Source organism: Aricia agestis, chromosome 4 (genome assembly GCF_905147365.1).
Source record: "Aricia agestis chromosome 4, ilAriAges1.1, whole genome shotgun sequence".
Taxonomy (NCBI): Eukaryota; Metazoa; Arthropoda; class Insecta; order Lepidoptera; family Lycaenidae; genus Aricia; species Aricia agestis.
Window position 1 is genome coordinate 21,298,324 of NC_056409.1, and position 19,022 is coordinate 21,317,345.

Consider the following 19,022-nt stretch of genomic DNA (forward strand, 5'->3'; position numbering starts at 1 on the left):
CATAACAGATTAATAAGCGACCCATGACCCAGGTCTAAGCAACTGTTATACAGGAGCGAGTCCGGAGTCACCTCATATTGTGTTAATTGAGCGAGCTCTAGAGGGCACGAATAATCGAAAACTGCCAAACAGAGGGGACAAAAAGGAACATCTTAGATACACGCTGATATATTTGAACGGTATCTATAGCAAGAAGGTTTAACTCACGCATGACGCAGATTCTATGCAACACCAAGCGACACTTCCTCTTAACTAATTTTACGTTAGTAGGAACGAATGTCAGACTAGATAAATAAATTAATGTATACTATTGTAGTCAATTTTATAAAAGAAAATAAATACGATAAGTTAAACTGTGTTTTACTTCGAACCTAAATAACTCTTTACGAAACCTAAAAGCTCCAAAAGGCATTTGACTCAAGATACACTGTCTATGTTTCACATTTCCAACATGCCAGAGTCCAGACTAAAACAAAGAAACCTCTCTAGTTATTACCTGCGTATATACTTCAATTAGTAAGGATGTAAAGGTTAAAGCGTCAAGTTGTCAAATGTGTTTTTTGTATACAAACACACACATTTGACAACTTGACGCTCCGCTTCGCAGACGCCAGTTCGCGTAGGTTTGGCCTAAGCTTTAGACTTCTTTATATTTTATACATTTTTCATTAGATAAATAAAATTTTACAGGTCAAAAGAAAAGTTACGAAATAGGATTAAATAACTTATAATTTAAATAAAAACCTTGATTTATATATTTACAATATATTTATTTATCACCCGTGACGTACATGTGCACGGACTTATCAGAGGCGGCCATCTTGGCGAGCCGCGACGCACCTAAGATGGCGGCCGCACGCTGCATGTCATATTTACAGTACAATATACTTACAGTCATGTTGCATTCACTCCCACCGTATTTGTTTTGATTGGTTTCCTGAAACAGAAATTTTTGGTTTTTATGACTTATCACATTGCTAGACAGACAGTAGCGATAAATTTACTAAAAATATAATAATAGCTCCTACACCGAATTCGTTGTCAATGACAGTAATATCAAGCTAGGTACGCAGGAGGCATTTTTGTATCACTCCAACTGCGTCTACCAATAGATATATACAGCCTTAATCGTCCTGACCAAACTTGAACACAGCATTTTTAGTTGCCAGTGTTCCATATATTATATAGAGTTCAGTGTTAAAGTAAATGAAAGATCAATTTTTTTTGTAACTATTGCATGGGACTCATGACCTCAGCTTTGCCATACAAATCAGAAAAACAATTGCTTTGTCAGCGCTGCCACTTTCACACTGAACTCTACATAAGGAACACATACATACCCTACTGTATCATCACTTAGTTTTGGTACACCTGTATAATTGAAAACAATAACGATATTAGGCAACACACAATAATTATAGCCACAAACCTGCATCAAATTGCACATCTCGGAGTAGAAGTGCGGGTAGGTGGGGGGCTGGTAGAAGATGATGTGCCTGATGCCCTTCACCCGCAGCCGGCGGAAGAAGTGCACGCGCTCCGAGTACAGCAGAAAGTGGGCCTCCGTGTGGAAGAACATGTCACGAGCGCGGGCTATCTTGGCGTCCTGGAATTACAAAAAAAGTCAGCCACTTTTTTGTCCACCACGCGACACACATACGACGACCTCTGTGGCTCAGTTTTTCAGAATTCAGCGCGTTGTCAGCGCTCATGCTGGGGGTCGCGGGTTCGATTCCCGCCAACGGAACAAAGAGTTTTCAATGTTCCTGGGTCATGGATGCGTATTAAATATGTGTATAATATAATAAAAATCTTAAATATATGTATAGTATGAAAATATTAAATATATTTCCGTTGTCTGGTACCTGTAACACAAGTCCTTCAGGTACTTAGCTCGGGGCCAGACTGACGTGGTGTGAAGCGTCCATAGATATTATTATATTATACTGACATGACAAATCCATAAGGGTTCCATTAAAATTCATGTTCATGATGACTTTATCAATGTACAAATGACGCCCGCAACTCCATTGAGCCGAAATTCGTGAATAGGAAATGAAATTCAGGAACTGTACATCTCCGTAAGAGAAACTATCACATTGTGTCCTGTCTCTCAATGTGCCTCCATACCAAATTTCATCTAAATCGGTTCAGCCGTTAAATCGAAAAGAGAGAAAGACAAACGGACAGCAAAATTTTTGCACTTATACTTGAAATAATTTTAAATAACTGATAGTTAATGAATCTTAGATTTGCGCGTTAAAACTTTATGAATTTGCATTGCAGTGCTCCCAAAGTGATAATGCGCATAGAAATTTTCGTAATTTTTCGGCAACGGTCGTATTTCCCGAGCGTCGGAACAAAGTTTCCAGTTAAGATAGAGTCCAGTTGCAAAACGCTACCTTAGAGTACTCGCATATCTGCACGAAGCTGACATCCTCCTTCTTGAAGTAGTTGCGCAGGCGCACGTAGTCGAAGTAGCTGGGCACGTAGACGAGTGTGTGCGACATCAGCGGGTCGCGCTGCTTGGGCAGCACCTCCTTGATGAAGTACTCGAAACGCGCCTCCACGGCCTGCAGAGGGTCGGTCGCGTTGAATCTGCAATTTTAAATAGTTACTATTTAATTGTTTCCCTTTTATTGTGATATTAGATGACTGCCATTTCGATGGTACCGTTTTGAATTTCCTCGATTTTGAAATTGAAATTAGTTCCTCGTGCAGAAAATAGTAAATACATTTTTCCCGGTGTAAAAACATAAGTCCTTTTAAGAGCTTCCACAAGCATTTCGATTCTAAATTTGATTTAAATTGGTTTAGCTGTTTAAGCTTAAAGAAGTTATAGATTTAGAGTCGCGCCACACAGGAATAGCAGCGGCGAGGCGAGCACTTTCAGTGCGGCCCTGAGACACTTCTACATCCATACTTCATTTTAAAATGCATGATTATTGTTTGCTTGCATCGAATATACTGCGAAACTACAAAACCGAATTAATCAAAGATATATTATTAAACCAATACACAAAGAATACTTTTTTTTTTGCGAGAAAATGTAGTCTTTGTCGAAATTGACTCATGACCCAATCCCACTCATGACTGCATGCATAACTTTGTTGTTGTGTAACCCTAATTATTGTAATAAAATAAAAATAAAAAACAGGTTACTACAAAACTTGAATAGACAACAGAACAACAATAACAGTCATTACTCAGATTCAACATACCTGTGGAACAGCTGCGGCACCTGCACCAGCACATGCTGTATGGCGCCGGCGTCGGGCACTCCTCCCGCCACCGCCCGGCCCGCGTAGTTGTGACACTTGCGACTCAACACTGACCGCAGCTCCGGCAGGGACACAGAAGAGAATAGCAGCGTTTGTCTGGAAGTATTTTCGAATGTATTCTTGAAATCGGTCACACATAAGAGCGAGTAATTGCTTCGGCGCGATGCATTGCTGGAATGGAGATAAGCATTGGAAGCAACATTTGAGATACCACACTGTCACAGCACGACTCATGATTTATGGTACACTGCCACGTCATGTCTGTTGTCTGCCCCAGTGAAAGTTCAAAGTTATTACAAATTATAATGTTAGGGGAACTCACGGACATTCTAAGACTCACTATGGCATTTATAGTAATAGATATCCATAATTTACTATTTACGACCTCAGAACACAAACATAAGTAATTCAAAAAAAGTGGTCATTACCTATAATATTTAGACCATCCATTCACAGCCCACGAGCGGACGCGCGAGAAGTCCGTGCCGTGCGTCTTTCGCGGCTGGAGGTGGAGGTGGTCTAGCACATGTAGCAGGTGGTCCCAGTTCTGCATGAGGAACACATCCGCCTGGTCCAGCACCAGCACCTCGATGGACGCTAGGAAGTCGTAGTCCCGGTCCTCCTCGCCCTCCGCTCCGACTATCATTCGTAAACCCAGAGGAGACGCTATCAATATGTCTGATGAGTAGAAATCTGTGTACAACTAGAAGTAGGACAAAATAGTGATTACAGTTGTAAATGATTTATATGTTGAATTAATTAAATAAATATAGCTTATGTGGAACAGAGTCCATTAATGCTAAACATTCAACTATAGTATGTCTCTCTAATATTTTAAACTGTTCCTAAATTATTTTGAAATACAAAATTACTTGTTATAGAAATGGACTGACAAATAATGGAATAACATGGTCTTGTAAAAACTTGGTGCCAACCCAATAAGGAAAATTATGATAACTACATATTATGTATTTCTTCAACCTTACCTTTAATGTCTTCTTAGTTAATGTCATGCCAAGTCTAAATGTATCATCTGTGTTGCCACTGAACAGCAGCTCATAGTCCTCAGGTTTAGGGTTCTTGCTGGGCATTATTAATTCACCTCCCGTGAAATCCTCTTCAAACCTGTTCTTATTCACAACTTGGCCAGATTCTTTCGGCACAACTAAATCTATTATGGTCTTCACAACTCTGTATGCTGCATCCTTGAATGGAACCATTATTAATACCTGAAAAACATCATGTGTTATTGCATCTGCTTGGCTTCATCATAAGATTTATTAATCTGTCTACACCACAAGTGAAGCTAAATGAGACTGAATAATTTAAAAAAATGTATAATTTGATAAGAGTTGTAAAAAAAAATTAAATATCTGAATGTCTCATGCAGTATTCTTTTGTATCATTATCATTATTCATTACTCTAATATTATTAAGGCAAAAAATTAAGTGTGTATTCATGAAATAAAAGCTAGTCATATCAATAAGAATACAAGATTTTGTTTTTGACAAATCGTAATACCTACCTTAGGTCTAACTAATCCTTGATCTCTGTACTCCTCTGATAAGTGTGCATTTGACTTCTTAGCTAGTTTGGCATTGTGGTGTATGATCTTAGTTCTAGTTTTGAGCATGTGGTTTACTACATGCAAACAGTATGTGTAGCGGATCTCCTCCACATTGGAAAATGTCCTCTCCGGGTAGTATAGATCTTGGTAGTTATTGATGACAGAAAATAATTCTTTCTGTAGAGGTGTAAATATTGCGTCCAGTTCCAAATCACACTTCACCAGGTTTTTCTTATTTGCTAGAACAATGTTTCCCTGAATTTGGGACTTTATATGGAGGGTGTTAAAATCTACCTGGTGTATTAAGTTAGGAACAGTAGCTACAGGTGCATATATTTTTTCTTCCAGTAGTGATACTTTTGGTTTTGTTTTCCTTGAGGTTTGAATTGGTTGGGGGATGGTTACAGTTAACTTTCCCAATGTGGGCCACGACTTAGTAGTTTCCTTTTCCGTGGGTGGAGTGTTTGTGAGGGAAACTAGGAGGTCATCTCCCAGGTCATACTGGAAATGTTTTGTGAATGGATCATCTTCCGCGTCAACATCATTCTCTGCATCCTCTTCATTTGGCACCTGTATAGTAATATTGAATTTTAAAATATGGAAGACTAGGCATTGGTGGTGCTCTAATCGTTAAATTAAGTGTGGAAGTGGAATATCTTTTAAATGTAAGATAAGGTCAGCTACAGACAGAGGGTAAAGTTGTAAGAGTTTTCCTTATAATTTTGGTGGCTGAAGGTTTGAAAGCTACAACAAATATGATACAAATAAAAAGTTACCATAATTTGCTCATCTTCCATGTCCTCACTAGGACTATCTAGATTTTTGTTATCTGCGTTTTCCTCTTGAGCCCCTGTCGCTTCATCGTCTTTCCTAACCTCATTCATATCCACATCACTGTCAGACTCTTCGTCATCGCTTTCTATTACTTTCCTCGACTTTTTCGGGTCCTTAAAACAAGAAACCAGCTGCTCATAGGTGTCCTCTTCTGATTCACTGTCGGAGTAAGCAACGTTTTGCTTCAAAAAACGTTCCTCCATTTGCTTCTTCTTTATTAGTTCTTCCTCCACTTTTTGTTTATCTTTGTATCGATTGAACAAAGCTTTCTTATTGACGGTCTCATGGTCTTTATGAGGTTTTTTGTTTTTCTTGACCTTTCCCTTGAAATTACCTTTTCTTTTCTTGCCCAAATAGCGTTTTCCTTTGCCCATGTTGGTATGCGATTTTTGCAACTTTTACAAATTTATGAGTACCAACGTTGTAAGAAAATAGAAGGTTTATTTCTGAACTACTTCGTGTTTAAGTATGTAGGTTCAATTTACAATAAATTAATAAACTTTAGAAGGAAAACTGAATGTTTTTATTTATTTTGATAAGCGACCACATAGATTAAGACATGAATAAGAGCGACCACATGAGTTTGACATTTGACACTTTAACTATTTGACACTATACTTTTTTATAAGTACCTAGCTTATGGCATCAGACATTATACTGAATACATGACTATGCTACAGCTATGGTCTTTACTATTTAATATATCTCGTTGGTCGTTGCTTCAAAAATTTTGGGTAAAAAAAAATCTAAACTTTTTGACGACTCTACAAATAACATGGAATTAATATGTACTACGTACAGTTGTACGTAGTACATATTAATTCCATGACAAATATATACTAGTAATCTGCAAAGAGAATGTCATATACTACGTAACAAGAGGTCGGACCATAGACTTAATATATATATTAAGACCGACCCATAGCTTAATATATATATTAAATCTATGGGTCGGACTTAGAAGAAAAAAAATTAACATTTATTATTTTTTTAAATTGAAACTAAAGTTAAAATTTTTAAGTGCAAAACCTTCCACTCTAAACATACCAAAAATGTTTAAAAAATGAGCTCAATAAATGTTTTATTTCAATAAAAATTATTGTACATAGCTAAATAAACACAAAACAATAAAACAGATTTAATCCACAAGGTTTAGGCAACAAATCCGTCCGCTGCGTAAGCTCCGATTCCGATCCAGTGGACGCGCATCTTTCTACATACACACATAAGTATTATTAGTTTGTTTTGTCACACTGTGACATGTATACCACCTCACTTAATCAGAGGATTTTCCCTTAGTGGCCGCACCTCTCATAATTCCATACCTTCCTTCTCCTCCTCCTTAAATATCCTTAACAACCATTGCCTGCAGACTAAAATGTTGCAAACTAGTACAGGGACCTAAAAATCTGAAATTAATGAAAAGTTTTTCATTTACTACATTTCCATACGTAAATTATTATAGTTAATAACCTTAACGTGCAATTAATTACTACAATAAATCAATAGACACATTTCAACATTTTCGAAATTAACTGCATAAATACTGATACATTATAATATTTTCCATGAAATAATTATCTATATTTTTCATATTATTATAGTTTAAGTTGGAAATTATTATACAAATAATATGCAAATAATCACTATGACATACTTTGTATTAGAACACGGTATGACATAGTTATGTTTTGCTTTATTTTTTTTTATTTACGGTTATATTTACATTTTACAATGGCTTACCTTTCGTTTTTCAATAATTAATCCACTAATTTACAATTTTTGAAAGAGTTGCTATAAAATAATTTTCACTAACTGAAAATCGAACTTTGAGTTTTAAACTTCTTCTTCGTCTTTCTTTATTAACCAATCACAGTCGATCTTGCTTAAAAATTGTACAGATTATCCAAATTGGTTTAGGTGCTACGTTTAAATTTGGAACCCATTTTTTTTGTTCGAAAGTTTCACCCACCTGTAATCTGTGCAGACGACAGTGACGTTTGAAATGGTAAACTAGGTAATTTGGCCTATCTTTATAGTTTAAATTTGTTTTATTTATTAAACTAATCATGTAAGTAGAGTGTGAGTAAGTTATTAAACGTTTTGTAAGAATGAATGTTTTGTCCGTCCCAGTCAGTCAAAAAGCTGGACACATCATACATAACCCAAAAATAAACTTGAATTTGTTTGCTTTTCAGGTAGGTACATAATGAAACGAATACTTTAATACCTACTCGTGCTTCTTCTCGCCTGATGAAGACTTGATGACAATATTGAGGATTTATAGCTCTAATTTTTAAAACTAAACATTCAGCATGGACAACCAAATTCGATGCTACGACGATATTGCATCGAAAGTTTTCGATGAGGAAGGCATCGAAACCAACACTTCAACCGAACAAGTAACTTAACAGTTTTCCTCAATGTAGCCTGATATTTTGTCATTGCTATTATTTCGTAGCTTAATACCTCGGCTTTACTTCCAGATCGAAGTGGAACAATCTATTCTGAGATATTATAAGCAATTTGAGCAGAAAGCATCCATTGATCCAGACTTACCGAAACTAAAGAAGAGCTTACACCAAAAATTTTTAAGGAACTACATAGAAAAATTGCCTCAAAGTTACATGTCCTTAGAAGCCAGTAGACCTTGGTTAGTCTACTGGAATCTCAATGCCCTCTGGACTATGAAAGACCTCCCTGATAAGAAAACACTGGATAACATTGTCAACTTCTTGGCACAATGTCAGCACAAAGATGGTGGGTATGGTGGGGGACCGATGCAGCACGCTCATCTCGGGGCCACTTATGCAGCCATAAATGCATTGTGCATTATTGGCACTGATAAAGCTTACGACTCCATCAACCGAAACACATTGCAAAATTTCCTGTGGTCACTGAGAAGTGCAGATGGAGCATTCTCCCTGCACAAGGGTGGAGAGCAGGACATCAGAGGAGTTTACTGTGCCTTGAGTGTAGCCAAGTTGACCAACACTTACACAGATTCCTTATTTGATAAGACTGCTGAATGGGTAGTCAGTTGTCAGACTTATGAGGGTGGGTTTGGTGGTTGTCCTGGGATGGAAGCCCACGGAGGCTACACTTTTTGTGGTATAGCAGCCCTGGCACTGTTGAACAGAACACCACTCTGTGACTTAGATGCACTGCTGAGGTGGAGTGTGAACCGTCAGATGTGTGTGGAGGGTGGATTCCAAGGTCGGACAAACAAGCTAGTCGATGGATGCTACTCCTTTTGGCAAGGAGCAGTCTTCCCTATTATAAGTGCAATATTATCAAAAGGTTTGTTATGGCCGTATCTAAAAAGTTATTGCTTCATTTTCATTTGCTTAAAAAATAATATATGAATACCTATAATCAGTCAAAAATTAATTCTTGTTATGAAGTCACTTAAAAATTTTAATCTCTTTTTAGATAGTAAAGAAATGATGGAAACAGTCCTATTTAATCAAGGTGCCTTACAAGAATATATCATAATATGTTGCCAGTCACCACAAGGAGGCCTTATAGATAAACCAGGAAAGTAAGTAACTGTGTTCACATTATCATTTTAACACTTTAAGTGTCTAAACACACCATGCCGAAGTTCCGCAGCGGCAGTTCGGCATGATTCCGTCTGCAATGTATTTTAAATTACTGATGACACACCATGCCAAATCGCATCGCATTATATTGTATACGTTTCCATTGCTGACGTAATCATGCCGAACTTCCACCGCGGAACTTCGGCATGGTGTGTTTAGACACTAAGGGTTCATTCACAAATTTCATGTGACACCCTGATGTCTTCAAGCTTTGTTAAACCATAGAGTAATAAATATATGGTCTCTGGTCAAACTAAATTTCGAATCTTTCTTTACAGACCTCATGATCTGTACCACACCTGCTACACTCTCAGTGGTCTCTCAATCGCACAACATGGCACTTGTGCTGGTGATCCATTCATTGTTGGTTCTCCCCGAAACGAGCTAAACCGTGTCCATCCACTTCACAACATCGGACCTCATCTTGCATATAATGCCATGCACTACTTCATAAGGCATCCCCCTCCAGAAGAAGACGACAAATGAATTTATTACTCTCAAAATAAATATTTAACATCAGTATCTTATTCTTTCTATTCTAGTCTCATATTACTTGCCTGCCTGACGTCCTGATAGACCCCGTGCAACAAGTTCTATTAGAGCGATGGGTAATGAAATTAGTTTCTTTAGTTATACATTATATTAAATGCTTTTCTTAAATAATTTTATGTATAAAGCTAATAAAGTGCTTAAAGCTTTTGAAAAATAACTAAATAAGAACCTTACTAGAAAAATAATAAAAACCCATATTAGGTTACAGCAACCTAACACATGTTACATCGAATTTTACAGTTTTTTATTATTCTGGTCATACAGATAAGTTACCTAACAATAAAATGAATTATATTTTTATTGCAATTATTACTATCAAAGATATTGCAAATAAAGATAATCTACAGTGTTATTTTTTAAATATAAATTTTTCTATTAGTTTCAAACTATATACATTTACATCTTTGATATTATATTGTGGCAGGTAAAAGTGTCACAAAGTTGGATATTTAAATTAGAACAAACTCTTCAGATTCAATATCTGTATCACTGTCCAATAAGCTTGGAGCAATCCAGTGCTGTTCAGCCTCATATATGGAATATCTAATGTTCGGTGGATTCATCACAGAGGAGCGAGATCCGTTGTGTAAAGTGAATATAGGGTATTCGTTGTTGGCCGTGACTCCCTGCGGCACGAGGAATGCACTTACAATATTTACAAATGTTTCAAATTCATGGTGTGTTGCAATATAGAACCCTATGCAGCATGACGGATCCATCTTCGTTATGACCATCTTTCTTGGTGAATGACAGTGAAATGTTTGCAGGGAAAAGTTGGGCTGCCAGACATCCACCATTTCTTGGCAGTAGTGGGGATCGAGATGTATGAGTCTGTCCTCCTGATAACCAACAAAATATAAGGAATGCTTGGGTCTCCCTCCAATTATCCCGATACAATAATCCAGAGTCAAGAGAGATGTGAGACACGGACCATAAATAGGATTAAACTTATCATTGCCTAGCTTGACAGGAACTAGCAGTATCAGAGACTTCCACCTGCTATCTGGCAATCGACACTGAGAGTACACATCCTGTATGTATATTGTTGATTCTTGAGCAACATAAACTTCTAAATTATCAAACTCATAATTTTCTTTTGAGGCGGCGGCGACTACAGACTTTAAACAATGAGCGACGGATGCGGGTCCATACCAATCTCCCGGTTTCTTTCCTAAAGCTTCACCCAAGCCCACCATTTGATGTATAGACAGAGGGCTGTTCACGGATGACTTATCACCGAACCATTTGATAATCATGCGGTGAAGGCAGTCTTCTTGAAATTCTCTAGCATTCTGTATGGATTTGTCTGGTGACCATCGCCACGATCGACCCAGAAAATGACACACTAGTGCCTGGGCTAGCATCATTTGGCCACTGCGCAGCATACATCCCCATCCACAATCAGTTGTGAATGATGAGCCCGATATCATCGGAAACTCTCTTCTGTAAGTCATCCATATTCTACTAATAAAATCCGATTTGAAGCCTTCAATTCCTTCGCCGTAAATGTGATCCACAGCATTGTGAGCGGTCGCCTCGGTGCCCATTTCCGTGGAAGACTCTAGTGAGCCCGTAGGACTCAGTTTCCGATGGTAGCAACGACCGAGGAGCCATACTGGCGATTCTTTGGAGAAGCTCGTCTTTATCTTCACTGTCCATCCGAACTTCACATTGTTCCACATAGACATCAATCTCGATTCTACCTTCCCCTTGAGGTCCAAAAGGTCTTCCGTGCTGTCGCGCGCATTATCTCGAGACGTTGCGGGTTTTGCAATGCTCGAGACCTGCAATGTACTTGTGTTTTGTTCATCGTCAGTGAGTTTCACCAAAGACTTAGGACCGAAAATGCTATTGGTACTGTTAGACCCGTTCATGACAACTTGTAGAATTATTTAATAGATAAATGTTTCAACACAATCTTGTATAAGTGCAATGCCTTTGCATAATATAATAAATTATATTATTCATTTTGTGAATGAGTTCATAAAAATAGTAGGAAACAAGGAAATGCGAAAAATCTATATCTGTCAACTGTCAACGCATTTTTTTTTCTTATTATGGCACTTCGGCTATTTAACCATGGCCAGTGGCGAGCATTGAGATACTATTTATAGGAGAGAGCCATAAATCGGTGTATAAGCGTCAAAAGCGTGTAATGTTATGTCCTACTTACTAGGACATAACAAAGGGGTCGGTCTTCATATTTCATGTAATTAAAGTGTTAATAAAGGTTTTTAGTGAACATTTATGCGAGATATTGTTGAGTTTTGTGGTTCCGCTAAATAATAAACCATAAGAATGGTCAAAGAATGCCTCAAACACGTGAATTTAACATTAAATACGTAAGTTTTGAACGACGTTTTTTTGGGCTTTTCAATCGGTATTTTTGTAAGCTAAAAAGATAATTTATAAGTTTATTCATCCCTTATTCGTGCTATATAAGGCATTAGTGCTAAAAATGTCACATCAATTAATAATTTGGCTATAAAATTGCATAGCTTTTTACGTGTGTTTACTGATTCTCATCACTTGAACTGTAGTTAATCGATATCATGAACTAATTGACTTTCTTTCCTGTATCATAATGTGCTTCGAAATAATCGACAAATAGAAATATTCAAGAAAATAAACGCACACTACTTGTATGAAAATAAGCACAAAATGGCCACGCGATGACGGGCTAAGACTACATCTATAGTATATACTTCATCTATGATCCCTCAATTAGGCACCTACCGTAATACAAAAACACAACGGGTGTTTTCCATTAATGAACCATAGCGCATTATGCGGCATAAATCATAATGCATAACGTTGAATGTTTCAACGACAACACCGCTTCGCACAATCGAGCGCTATCAAAAGCAGTGCTTTCGCTTGATGCGTGCAAATGTGCTAGGGTATCCTAAGGGTATGCGCGCACGGGCAACTTAGTTGCTCGGCGATTTAGTTGTCTCTTTCGAAAAAATAATCTCCATGTCGCCGGGGTGCGCGCACGAGAGCGACAGCAACCCGACTTTTTTCAGTTTTTTCTAGACAGTTATCAGCGTGGATTTAGTCGAGACGACTGTGGTCGTTGCACTCGCAATAAAAAACGGAAGAAAGCGTCGAAAAATAGAATATTGGGTGCATCCATTATGGAGCGACCGGCTGACTCTCGGGAAATTTCATACGTTTATGATATTGAGAGCATACCCAAAAATTTTTTCCGTTACTTTAGAATGAGTGTACTCACGCCGCGACTTTTTACCAATAGAAGCTTCTAGGGAAAGAGACAGTTGCGTCGCGGGCTTGTCTCTTGAAAAAGTTGCCCAGAGTTGCATCGCTACGTGCGCGCACTTTCATACTAGCTAGCTCCTAGACTTGATCAAGAGACAAATAAATCGTCGAGCAACTAAGTTGCCCGTGCGCGCATACCCTAATTGTCTTTGTCAATTTTATGTCAAGTGTCATATGTCATTTCACATTTGTCAAGTGTCAACACTGAACACTCGTACCTCGTACAGTCGTACACATAATATACTAGTAATCTGTGCACATAATTGATAATACCTGTCATGTCGTACAAGTCGTCACTTCATTACTATAAATTATATTTTTGTGATTGTTGTGAATTCTGAGGTTGTGAATACCTATGTACTTTTTCTTATAAAATAATTTTGTAATTAAATACCTTGTTAGTGGTAAATCAAGTATCCTTTAAAGATGATGCCCGGTAGAATAAACCACCTGCCATTGCCAGCGGAGAATCCACTCACAGTTTCTTGGCACGATTCTGCTTGGATTCCTTCCCTGAATCCATCCAACATAATGGACTACTTCTCCGAAAGATCTAACCCGTTTTTCGATCGAACATGTAACAATGAAGTCGTTAAAATGCAGCGTCTTAGTATGGATCAATTGCAGTGAGTATTAATTCGAAAACTTGTCTTTCAGCCTTTGCTAGCATACCAATATAAAATATTATAATTCGAAAGTGTAGCTGTCATAAGTTATTCACTACCTCCTCACGCTTAAAGTGCTGTAAAGAATTTGCTGAATAAATTCAATCGAATTCCTAGGTATCAAAGAGCCCTGGGAAAGGATAGTTGAATGACTGTTATTATTTTAAAATGTAAATGAAGTTGCAGACAACCTTATAAAAGTATTTTATAGTTAAATATTACCTCACTGCTATTTTTATTTTAGGAATATGACTGGACTGGAGTACATTTTGTTGCATGTTCAAGAGCCAATTTTGTATGTGATAAGGAAGCAACATAGACACAGCCCCATGCAAACAATACCTCTGGCTGATTATTACATTATTGCTGGTATTGTGTATCAAGCTCCAGACTTGGCAAGCGTTCTAAACTCCAGACTGGTGAGTTCTTTTTATTGTACACAAAATCTATACTAATATTATAAAGTGGAAGAGTTTGTTTGTTTGTTTGAACGCGGTAATCTCAGGAACTACTGGTCCGATTAGAAAAATTCTTTTAGTGTTAGATAGCCCATTTATCGAAGAAGGCTATAGGCTATATTTTATCACGCTAAGACTAATAGGAGTGAAGAAATAGAGGAAAATGTGGAAAAAACGGGGAAAATTATATGAAATTGCTTATTATCTTAAGAACTACTGGAGCAATTTTTATATTATTTGGCAAACATGACGAATAGACCATGTGAATGGACATAGGCTATTTTTTGCGAAAAAATGTACAGTTGCGTGAAATTCCTAAATTACGCGGGTGAAGCCGCGCGGAACATCTAAATATTATAAGGAAGGTCAATTCTGTATATTGAATATTTTTGTACAATAATACTTGGGACGTGGTCTACTATGCTAACGCGGACGAAGTCGCGGGCAACAGCTAGTATCTTATAATGATAAAGATATTTTATAGTCTCTCAAAAAAGAGTAGATGCTGAACTACATTTTTTAATCGTAATCACTAATCAGTATCAAATGGTGGTTTTCCGCCTCATATTTTCACTGACAACATTTGTACACTTCAAATATTATCATTCTTGCACATTTTATGTTTGGTTTAATAGTTTTTCAATATTTTATGTAATTTAAAATTTGTGTTCGGTATTGGTTTGTGTCTACTCTTTTTTGACAAACTGTACTAATTTATCTTGTAATTTTCTCTATGACTTTTATTTTCATTTCATTCTTGCACTATGTCTATATGAAGTAATTAAGTATAATTAATAATAAAAACAAATTTTAGCTCTCTGCAGTCCATCATTTGCAATGTTCATTTGAAGAAACTATGTCCTACTCTAAATATCATCCTAGCAAAGGATACTGGTGGGATTTCAAAAGTAAAACAGGTAATTTTTAATGAAAATCAATTATTTTAACAAAATAAATAGATAAATACATTAAATGTTTTAACTTTTTAAGGTCCATACAACATGGGTCCATCTGCCCCTAAAGAAGTGACAAATACTCCCAAGGAAGAACCCGCTACAATGTTCCAGCGTACCAGGGTGGACATGCTTTTGGCAGAATTAGTCAGACAATTTCCTCTGCCATCATTGACGCAAACAAATCAGGTAAAATTATTGCAAACTATATTATACTACTATATCATAAAATCACATTGTTTATCAATGCAGTGATATTAATTAAACACTTGATATATTTCTTACAGACAAATGGTGTTACTGTTAAGACAGAGAACGTAGGTGACAAGGTTCCCGACAAGCCAGCTGATGGAGGCAACATGAACAATATCACTATTAAACAGGAGCCCATGGATCCAGTGTCCTCAGATATGTCCAACGGCAACCTGCCGGGCCATATGGAAATAAAAACTGAGATCAAACAGGAGAACATGAAACCACCCCCAGAAAAGAAGCCAAGAATGTAAAAAAATATATATTATTTAAATACAACTCCTTAGCTTTATGGTCATTGTGCAAATCAAAATAGTTTTGTATAAGTTTCAGTACAATATAGAATCATAAATGTACATACTAATGTTAATTTTAGAATGTAAATAAGAATCAAGATATTGTGGTGATATTATTAAAATCTCCATTGAAGTAGTAATGGGAATTAATGCTATTTTCTATTAATTTCATTAACATGCTAATTTTGATGTCACAGCATGCTAAGTATTATTGCTTTCCTATTTGCTAAAAATGCGGCATTGTGAATTATCGGTTCGCATCGCACCACTAGCATTGTGTATTATTTCACATCAAGTGAAAAAATACCAATTCATTAACAGTTAGCACCACGGTGCGAAACAGCATGCACATGATTTTTATCATGATCGCAGACGGTTGCTGCGCACGATAATATTAGCAAACATATTTTTTAGCAAGTACAATTAATTTAATTATTGCTAATAGGCATTTAACAATTAATTATTATTGCTAATGCTATTTTTACCAACACTACATTGTAGGTTGTGGGTATCACAGACACAACAAATTTTCAATTGTTGTCCAAGGCTGCCTCTTGGGGATTGATGGGTTAAGCCATTATTTAGATGGTTTTTATTAATAAAACGAAGATAATTTATCATTGGTTTTGTTATAATCCTGCAGATTTGCTCAGGTACTCATCATTTTTCTCTTTTTGTATATTGAATAAATCTCCAATATTTTTTCTATCAATATCACCAGCTATGCATATCTGACAATTAATTCTTCTAGAATCACTTAATTGAGGTATGGGTACTCCGTTTTGCTGTCTCCTGAAAGATTATTAAATTGAAATTGACAATGGGAATACATATATCCAGATTGAAATGTTACATTTGATTCACATACTTAGCCTCCTTTAAGCCCAATTCTAATCCAAATTGAAGGCCTTGTGAGTAGCCCATATCGAAACTCGATTGATAAGTAGCATTTTGTCCGTCTATAACGCCATCTGAATATCCATCCTATAAAGTATTATACTTGTACACTTCTTTATTATTAAATTATAACTCACTGACTTACACGATTAGGTTACCTTTAAAATACTATTGACATTTCTTGCCCATGTCCTAGTAGAAATATCTTTTTCTTCAGTCATTGTGATGTGATAAGCACATATTAAAAGTACTTTTTAAGTAGTTCAAAGTCTCGTAAAATGTAAACAAAATAATATTAGGAATGTAACCTCAAAAGTTATGCGCACTCTTGACCATAGATAATACATATATATATATATATATATATATATATATATATATATATATACTGACTTTCCAATAATATATATACTAGTTTATGACACTGAGTCTTGAGTCTTGACCGACAGTTTATTATAAGCATAGACTTATTAATGATTATTATAAGTTTTTTTTTTGTTTTTTTTTTTTGTTTTTGGCATTTATGCTCTTGACTACAGCTGATATTGACAGTTTAAATGTCAGCTGTCGTGACAAAGAAGACATTTTGACTTTTTAATATAAAGCTGTGCTAGGCAATAATTTTGGTATGAAAATTCCTAACGTGTGAAGTGAGAAGTAGACTGTCGCAATATTGGATGAGTCTCTATTTATAGTTTATACGTTTTAACGAAAAACACTATTACGTTATATTTTATGTATAAAAAGTAAATAATCTTCTCTTCCGTTCTTAAATTATGTAAATGTGGCTCTACACGATCGTCCAGCGTAGCCATCACGATGGGCCAGCGTGGGGAGGACGTAGTGGCGTAGGATGGCCGATGGCGCCAGCACTGGCCGTAGAATGGCGCGGTTTTTACTTTTTCGGCCGCACATCAAAAGATGATGGCCCAGCGATGGCGATACGACAGTCGCCAGCTACTTGTGAGTATTGTATTCGTTGGTCGCTAGCAGTGTTGCCATATATACAGATTTATCTGTATTGGTACCATAGACATAATATATACCTAGTATAAATTATGTCTATGATTGGTACAGATTTTCTGCTCCTGATACAGATGACAGATTTCACTTCAGGTTTGTACAGATTTTTAAATAAAAAATTTCATGTGAAAATACATAAAATAATATAAGTAAATGGCTCATATTTTAAAATGTTTTGGTCCTAAAGAGATAGTTTTAGCCTTATTATGCCTACCCCACTCCAGTTAAACAGTAGAAAGAATATTTTCTTCAATTAATTTGATAAAAACGAAAACTCGCAGCCACGACGGTACAGACACGACACTACGGATTCAATTATCGGAAGGATTAGTCTTGATCAAACAATTATTAAAATAAAAAAAAAACGAGCCATGATTCAAACTAAATGTTAGTAAAACTATGATTAATAAAATGAATAAAAGTAGATGTATCAAAAATAAATATGTTTTTCACTTGACTACTACTTTATGAATAATATAATTAAATACAGATTTTAGCTTTTTTGTCGTATACAGATATAATACAGATTTTCAGACATAGCGATTCAGATTTCGAGGATAAGATATGGAAACACTGGTCGCTAGTCAGTAGTCGGTGCCTGACCGCGGTCGAGTGAGGACGTCGTAATTCGTATTACAATTTACGAATTTATTTCCAAATGACGAGTACGTGATCTCATAATGAATGAAGCTATAATAATAATATGATAAAGGCGAAAGTTTGTATGTATGTATGGATGTTTGTTACTTAAAAGCTACCGTACTGAACGGATTTTAATGAAACTTTACAATAATTATTATAGCTTTTGCCTTTTACATTACTTATATACATAACTCCTGACTTTTTAAAGACATTTTTGGGAGTTTCGGTGTTGTTTTAAGAACGGAAAGCATAATATTAATATGCTATTATTACATTCATTATTGTCATCACCATCACTACCAGAAACCATTATTTTAATTTTAGTCTCAAAATAATTATTCCTAGAATTCAAGAGAAGGTTCATATTGGGGGAAGGTTCATAGGAGGTGATACGAAGTTCACCGGGTCATCTGGTGAAGTCATAAATTATTAAAAACGCATGTTTCGCATTGCCGCAATGGCTAATGCTTACACGTCCATCTTGAACGACGTTTAGATCACAACTGAACATGGCCATCATGTAGAGGCGTTGCGTCCATTGCGTGGCCATCGCATGCGCCTTTCGATCGCCCAGCGCTGGCCCATCTTGTAGAGCTGCTATAAGTGGTAATTCATTTCGAACATAAACTACCCTGAAAACAACTAGTACTATATTTATAATCATAATATTATTACTCGGTGAATTGCATTTTAACACCTCCATTGTTGGTATCGCAGACA

General features: G+C 36.4%; 5 protein-coding genes and 1 long non-coding RNA gene across 6 annotated transcripts; 3 read left to right on the plus strand and 3 right to left on the minus strand.

Moving 5' to 3' along the window:
* Positions 1-754: 754 nt before the first annotated feature.
* LOC121726426 (U3 small nucleolar RNA-associated protein 25 homolog) lies at positions 755-6,201 on the minus strand. Its single transcript, XM_042113794.1, has 8 exons — positions 5,626-6,201; positions 4,808-5,419; positions 4,268-4,510; positions 3,710-3,984; positions 3,222-3,377; positions 2,403-2,598; positions 1,430-1,606; positions 755-937 (listed from the first exon to the last, which is right to left on the minus strand). Exons 1-8 carry the CDS (start codon positions 6,055-6,057, stop codon positions 770-772), a joined length of 2,259 nt encoding a protein of 752 aa, XP_041969728.1. The 5' UTR covers positions 6,058-6,201; the 3' UTR covers positions 755-769.
* Positions 6,202-7,693: 1,492 nt separating this feature from the next.
* LOC121725950 (protein farnesyltransferase subunit beta) lies at positions 7,694-9,985 on the plus strand. The gene is made up of 5 exons (XM_042113151.1): positions 7,694-7,754; positions 7,882-8,085; positions 8,170-8,983; positions 9,116-9,224; positions 9,564-9,985. Exons 2-5 carry the CDS (start codon positions 7,999-8,001, stop codon positions 9,769-9,771), a joined length of 1,218 nt encoding a protein of 405 aa, XP_041969085.1. The 5' UTR covers positions 7,694-7,754; positions 7,882-7,998; the 3' UTR covers positions 9,772-9,985.
* LOC121725949 (cysteine protease ATG4D) lies at positions 9,948-11,847 on the minus strand. The gene has a single exon (XM_042113150.1). It carries the CDS (start codon positions 11,709-11,711, stop codon positions 10,287-10,289), a length of 1,425 nt encoding a protein of 474 aa, XP_041969084.1. The 5' UTR covers positions 11,712-11,847; the 3' UTR covers positions 9,948-10,286.
* LOC121725952 lies at positions 10,187-15,886 on the plus strand. Its single transcript, XR_006035465.1, has 3 exons — positions 10,187-10,267; positions 13,058-13,062; positions 15,821-15,886. It is a non-coding gene; the product is annotated as an uncharacterized LOC121725952 (long non-coding RNA).
* LOC121725951 (mediator of RNA polymerase II transcription subunit 6) lies at positions 13,389-15,886 on the plus strand. Its single transcript, XM_042113152.1, has 5 exons — positions 13,389-13,742; positions 14,026-14,200; positions 15,054-15,156; positions 15,230-15,381; positions 15,480-15,886. The coding sequence occupies exons 1-5, from the start codon at positions 13,543-13,545 to the stop codon at positions 15,696-15,698; spliced, it is 849 nt and encodes a 282-aa protein (XP_041969086.1). The 5' UTR covers positions 13,389-13,542; the 3' UTR covers positions 15,699-15,886.
* Positions 15,887-16,320: 434 nt separating this feature from the next.
* LOC121726200 lies at positions 16,321-16,972 on the minus strand. The gene is made up of 3 exons (XM_042113438.1): positions 16,796-16,972; positions 16,609-16,724; positions 16,321-16,532 (listed from the first exon to the last, which is right to left on the minus strand). The coding sequence occupies exons 1-3, from the start codon at positions 16,856-16,858 to the stop codon at positions 16,370-16,372; spliced, it is 342 nt and encodes a 113-aa protein (XP_041969372.1). The 5' UTR covers positions 16,859-16,972; the 3' UTR covers positions 16,321-16,369.
* Positions 16,973-19,022: the final 2,050 nt, after the last annotated feature.